We start from the raw sequence: 5,176 nt of genomic DNA, 5'->3' as shown, positions 1-5,176 counted from the left end.
TAATAGTAAAAGGAATAACAACATACTTTATCTTCTGCCAGAACAACCAACACTTGACAAGTTTATCCCAAGTGAACTCTTTCTCATCAATTGTTAACTGATTCAAAAAATTACTTCCAAACCAGTTGAGTAAAATTACATTCAAATAATAAGTGATTCATAGTTTCCTCCTCCTTCATGTATAACCAACATTTAGAGGGACCCCTCGATCCCTTCAGCTTGAGAATGCCATTTGTAGGGATAAGTTTATGAAATATTTTCCAACAGAGAAAAGACATAGAAGGGGATAAGAATTTATTCCATATATATTCACCCCAGGGTGCTTGCTCCCAACTTAAACTTTTGGAGTATATGGTTTTGGTAAGGCTTTAGTGGGAAGTATTCTGGCACAATACTTTGTCAGCTGTACTTCTATTAAACTTTATACTGGCCACTTTTCTAATAGAGTGAGGTTGTAGAAGATTAGATAACTTTTCCAGGGACCATTCATCACCATCCCAGCAATCAGCCACTTTCAAATCACTATTGTAGATATTGTTGATGGGGGATAACCAGACTTTGAGACACCAATTGTCAAGCCAAAACTTGATATCACCTTTGCTAAATTCCCAACTGTAATTGGTTTCCACAATATGTCTAATTTTCAGCATTTTCACCCAAATTTTAGAATCACCATTTTTCCTTAGGACCAGTGTGGGGTGCTGATCTTTACAATACTTACTCCACATGAATTTCGCCCACAGGGAATTTTGGATTCTAAACTTAATCCAGAGTTTACAAAAATTGATTTGAAGGAGTTGCTCAAGATCCTTAAAGCCAATTCCCCGAGCAATTTGAGGTTTAGCAGCTTTTCTCCAGGAAGCCCAATGGAATTGCTGTCTTTGACCTGACCACAAAAATTTATTGAATATTCTTTCCAGCTGGGTTTGGGTACTTTTCTTAATGGTGGTCATTTACAGTATATAAGATGGGAAGCTAGTAATAATGCTCTTTAAGAAAGTAATTCTTCCACCATTAGAAAGGAAGGTCTGTGTCCACCCATTGAGAAGACTAGAAATTTTGTTCAATACCTCATCAAATTGAATTTATTTGGTTCTGCCAGTGATAAGAAGCACCCCAAGGTACTTAATAGGGAGTTGAGAAGTTGTAAAGCCAGTATATTCAGATGCCCAATGTTTATGAGTAGAGGATGCATGTTTATTGAAGACCATTTGACGAGAAGACCATTATGTCATCAGCATATAGTAAATGGTTAATGACAATGTTGGATCTATGATGATATCTGTTGTGACTGTGATTCAGCAAAGCTTCATCAAGAATTCTGGATAAATAATCAATAGCAAGTATAAAAATGGTGGGTGATAATGGATCCCCTTGCTTTAATCCTCTAGCAGTAGTGAAAGAACCCCTCCCTTGCCCATTTATCAAGATGGAGTGTTCATTGTTATGTAGCCATCTCCTAATTAGGTGACAGAATTCAATGTTTAAGCCTTTGGCAGAAAGAACTTCCATTATGAAATCCCAGCTTATGGTATCATAAGCTTTCCTTAAGTCCAAATTATAAACCATATTGCCCCCTCTACAAGTTTTATTCAAATCCTGTAATAGTTCTTGGGCCAGAAGAGTGTTATCAATGATGGAACTACCATTGTTTGGTTGGGTTTAATTATGGAATCCAGGTGAGGTTGTAGCCTATTCACAATGATTTTGCTGATGGTTTTACTAATGACAGTGGTCAAACAGATAGGTATGAATTGGTTCCAATTCTGCTGTATATCAGATTTAGGAATCAGCACAGTGGTGGAGGAACAAAAGTACTTTGGAATATTATTGCCTTGGAATAAGCTTGTTACTACAGCAATAACATCAGCCTTAATAATCTCCCAGGACTTCTTGTAAAATTCAGCAGTGAAGCCATCAGGGCCAGCAGATTTATTGCTGTCTATGGAGCTGATTGCATTCCAAATTTCCTTTTCATTGGGGATACCAGTAAGCTTGAGGCCAACAGTATAATTCTGTTCAGCAAGGAAGTGTGCCTTCTCAATATGGGGTCTGAAGTTGTGGTCCTAGTTTAGCAAATCTTTGTAATAACTTATAACATCATTAGCTATACTAGTATTATCGCATAACCACTGGCCATTGGCATTTTTAATAGCATGGATTGTGTTGCACTTTCTTTTATATTTAATATAGGCATGAAATAATCTAGTGTTTCTATCCCCATCAGTGAAAATATTCATGGTTGTCTTTTGTTTAAGGATTTTTTCCTAGTAATCAATGGCACAAAGAAGGTTGTTCTGAGCAATCATCAGTTTCTTTTCCTACACATTGCCAATATATTCTCCTTGTTCCAAATTTTTGACTTCATCTTCAGCCTCCTGGAATTTGGCATGCACATTTCCAAAAGTTTCCCAGCTCCAACTTCTGAGGGCTCTAACAATCTTGATTTGCAGTAAACTTAGCTTGACAAAGGGGTCACGGTGGGAAACCCCTTTCCATAGGTCAGCAATGTACTTATTGTAGGAAGGGTGTGCAGCCCACATGTTAAGATATCTAAAAGGGGGGCAGGAGTTATAATTATCAGTTGAAGTAATGCTTATAAGTATGGGTCTATGATCAGAGCCAGCAAGACTAAGATGAGTGAACAAGGTGAGGAGAAAATGGCTAAACCATGCATCATTTACCAACAATCTATCAAGCCTCTCCCAAATAGCTCCCCTTTTCCAAGTGAAAGTAGGCCCCTTAAATCCCAGATCAAAGAGACCATCCCTGTAAATATTATCACTGAAGGTGTTCATCTTGGCAGGATTTGGGGCTCTTCCTCCAGATTTTTCAATAGTAGAAGTGATACAATTGAAGTCTCCCCTCAACAGCCATGGGGATTCCACCTGTTGGCTGATGTTAATCAACCTATTCCACAGATCCTTTCTAGCATCCTTTGTGCAGCCAGCATAAATGAAGGTAGCTTCACCCTTTTGTCCATTCATATTGAAAGAAAGGTGGACAAATTATGGATGATCAATTAGAATATCGGAGTTGATTTCTCTTCTACAAAAAATCCAAATTTTGTTGTTAGTGTTACAAAAATGGGTGAAACCAACAAACTTTTTAATCAGATTTTGAGGGTTCTTGTGAACCATGGGTTCAAGGATAACAATACACCACAACTTGTATTTAAAATTTAGGAATAAGACTGGGAAAGAGGGTTAGCCATCCCCCTTATATTCTAGCAAACTAGATTAATCATGAAGTGGAGGGTGCGGAGAAGGCTGAGATCTTGATCTAGTTCTTCCTCTAAGGTTTGGAGAACCATTTCTTGCTCTTTCAGCCTTCATAGAGTGTACTCCTGACTGTAATTTTTGCACTTCTATCCCTGATTTTCTTCTTCTCCTTGTTGTTTTAATTTGCCAATCTTCTTCAATGATTTGTCTCATTTCAATAATGATTGGTTCCTTTGGAGCTTTGTTAGGTATGTCTGTGATGATTTGCTTCCCCTTCTCAGCTTGTAAAGGGAATGTGCGTGTGATAATTGTGATTTCCGTATCTTTCTTTCTGATAGATCTGTGTAGTGGAGTGTTAACTTGACTGTTAGGTTCAGATAGCTCTCCAATAGGATCAACATGTGGTGGGACCTCATTAATTCTTAGGGGTGATTCTTCCACCCTTTGATTTGTTTCCTATCTATTTTCTAACATTATTTCTTTAGCAATACTCCTTGCAGCATTGGTTACAGTTCTTTCAGTAGCTGTGTGGTTTCTTCCTGCCATTTTCCTGTTTGGGGGATGTAATCTATAACATTTGTCTACTGTATGACCAAACATCTTGCAATGTGGACAGTAGTAAGGTTTTTGTTCAGCTATTATTTCCTGCCATAACCCTTCAGCATCAGAACCAATCCAAATTATCTTTAGTTCGTGGAGTGTGATATCTCTTTGAACTTGAATTCTAGCAAGGCCAGGTCTGGCCTTATTATATGTAAGAGAATCCAGTCTTAGAGGTGTACCTATTGCTCTACCAATGTTAAATAGAGCATTATGCTTGAAGTAAGGGAGTGGAAGGCCAGGTAACTTGAATCAGAGGGGGACCACAGGAGGTTCTTCACTAGGACCAAACCCTAGAGTCCATTTGATAATTTTCATATTTGTTCCAGCAATGTTAACAGATTGTTTAGCAAACAATCTTGGATAGTCTTCCTCAGCTGCCAACTAAATTAAGAGATGCCTCCCATCCAAAAGCCCAATTTTTCAATTACTTATGAACTTCAGTGATTCAAAGAAACTTCTAACTAGCTCCATTTTGGGATGTCCTAGCTAAAATTTGCCCACCAAAGTGAACTTATCCTCTTCCCTTAAAGCATCAATTTCCTTGGTAGTGAAGTAGACAGCTGTTTCACCTTCTTTAGACCCAGGAGGGTGAATACAAGGACTACTTCCTTTTCCAGCAGCAGTATCATGGAATTCCTGTGGGAATGCCAAAAGATCATAATCTTGTAAAGTTTCAGTTGATTTTCCAACCACACCAGCATAGGTTGCTTTAGTCCATTGGGAATCTATGGTAATATCAATGGAAGAGGCCATCACCATTCCAAAATAAGCAAGAGCATGTAGTTTAGCTAGATAGTCAAAAGCTGTCCAAGAGGAAACAGAAAATCGGGCAGAGCCACTTCTGAAACCCAAAGTGACAGCAAGCAAGAAAGACCTGTGGAGTTTTCTCCCCAAGGGGAGCCCAACAAAGAATATGTCCCAAAAAGACCAGGGGAAATGAGAACTCCCTCAGTATTAGTGGAACAAATAAGAATGGGAAGCCAATGGAACAGTACCACTGAAATGAGCTGAAAGTGGAACAACAGCCACCAATGTAACAGTGCCAAAGAAAGGTTTTAAGGAGCAGTAAAAGGAGAACAACTAGTGAACTCTAAGTTCACCAAAGACAGCCAGCAGGGCTAACACCACCACCACCAACTTGAAACAGCAACTACACTCCTTCATCCGGCCAGAAACCCTAGCAGAGCTCCTTCTCCAGCCGCTAGCATCTTTATATATATTATATATTTCTCTTTTTTTTAGATCTTACTGTTCCATTGAGTCTCTGTTCCTAGATGTCTGGGAGACGTTTGTTTTCTTTTTGAGGAATTAATTTTTCTTATTATTTTATTGATCTCATGTCAAATTCTTTG

General features: G+C 38.5%; 1 protein-coding gene across 1 annotated transcript; it reads right to left on the bottom strand.

Moving 5' to 3' along the window:
- Window positions 1-1,592: 1,592 nt before the first annotated feature.
- On the bottom strand, window positions 1,593-2,987 carry LOC110039059. Its single transcript, XM_020744005.1, has 2 exons — window positions 2,328-2,987; window positions 1,593-2,066 (listed from the first exon to the last, which is right to left on the bottom strand). The coding sequence occupies exons 1-2, from the start codon at window positions 2,985-2,987 to the stop codon at window positions 1,593-1,595; spliced, it is 1,134 nt and encodes a 377-aa protein (XP_020599664.1).
- Window positions 2,988-5,176: the final 2,189 nt, after the last annotated feature.

Source organism: Phalaenopsis equestris, unplaced genomic scaffold (assembly GCF_001263595.1).
Source record: "Phalaenopsis equestris unplaced genomic scaffold, ASM126359v1 Scaffold234966, whole genome shotgun sequence".
NCBI classification, from domain to species: Eukaryota; Viridiplantae; Streptophyta; class Magnoliopsida; order Asparagales; family Orchidaceae; genus Phalaenopsis; species Phalaenopsis equestris.
Note: the sequence above shows the minus strand (reverse complement) of the source record. Positions and strands in the feature narration are given on the sequence as shown.

Bases quoted from the DNA above. Each gene is read 5' to 3' on its own strand.
- LOC110039059 (XM_020744005.1), bottom strand. From the start codon at position 2,987: ATGAATGGACAAAAGGGTGAAGCTACCTTCATTTATGCTGGCTGCACA. The intron at 2,067-2,327 runs GTGTAGGAAAAG...TTGCTAAACTAG, and splicing joins AAGGAGAATATATTGGCAAT to GACCACAACTTCAGACCCCA.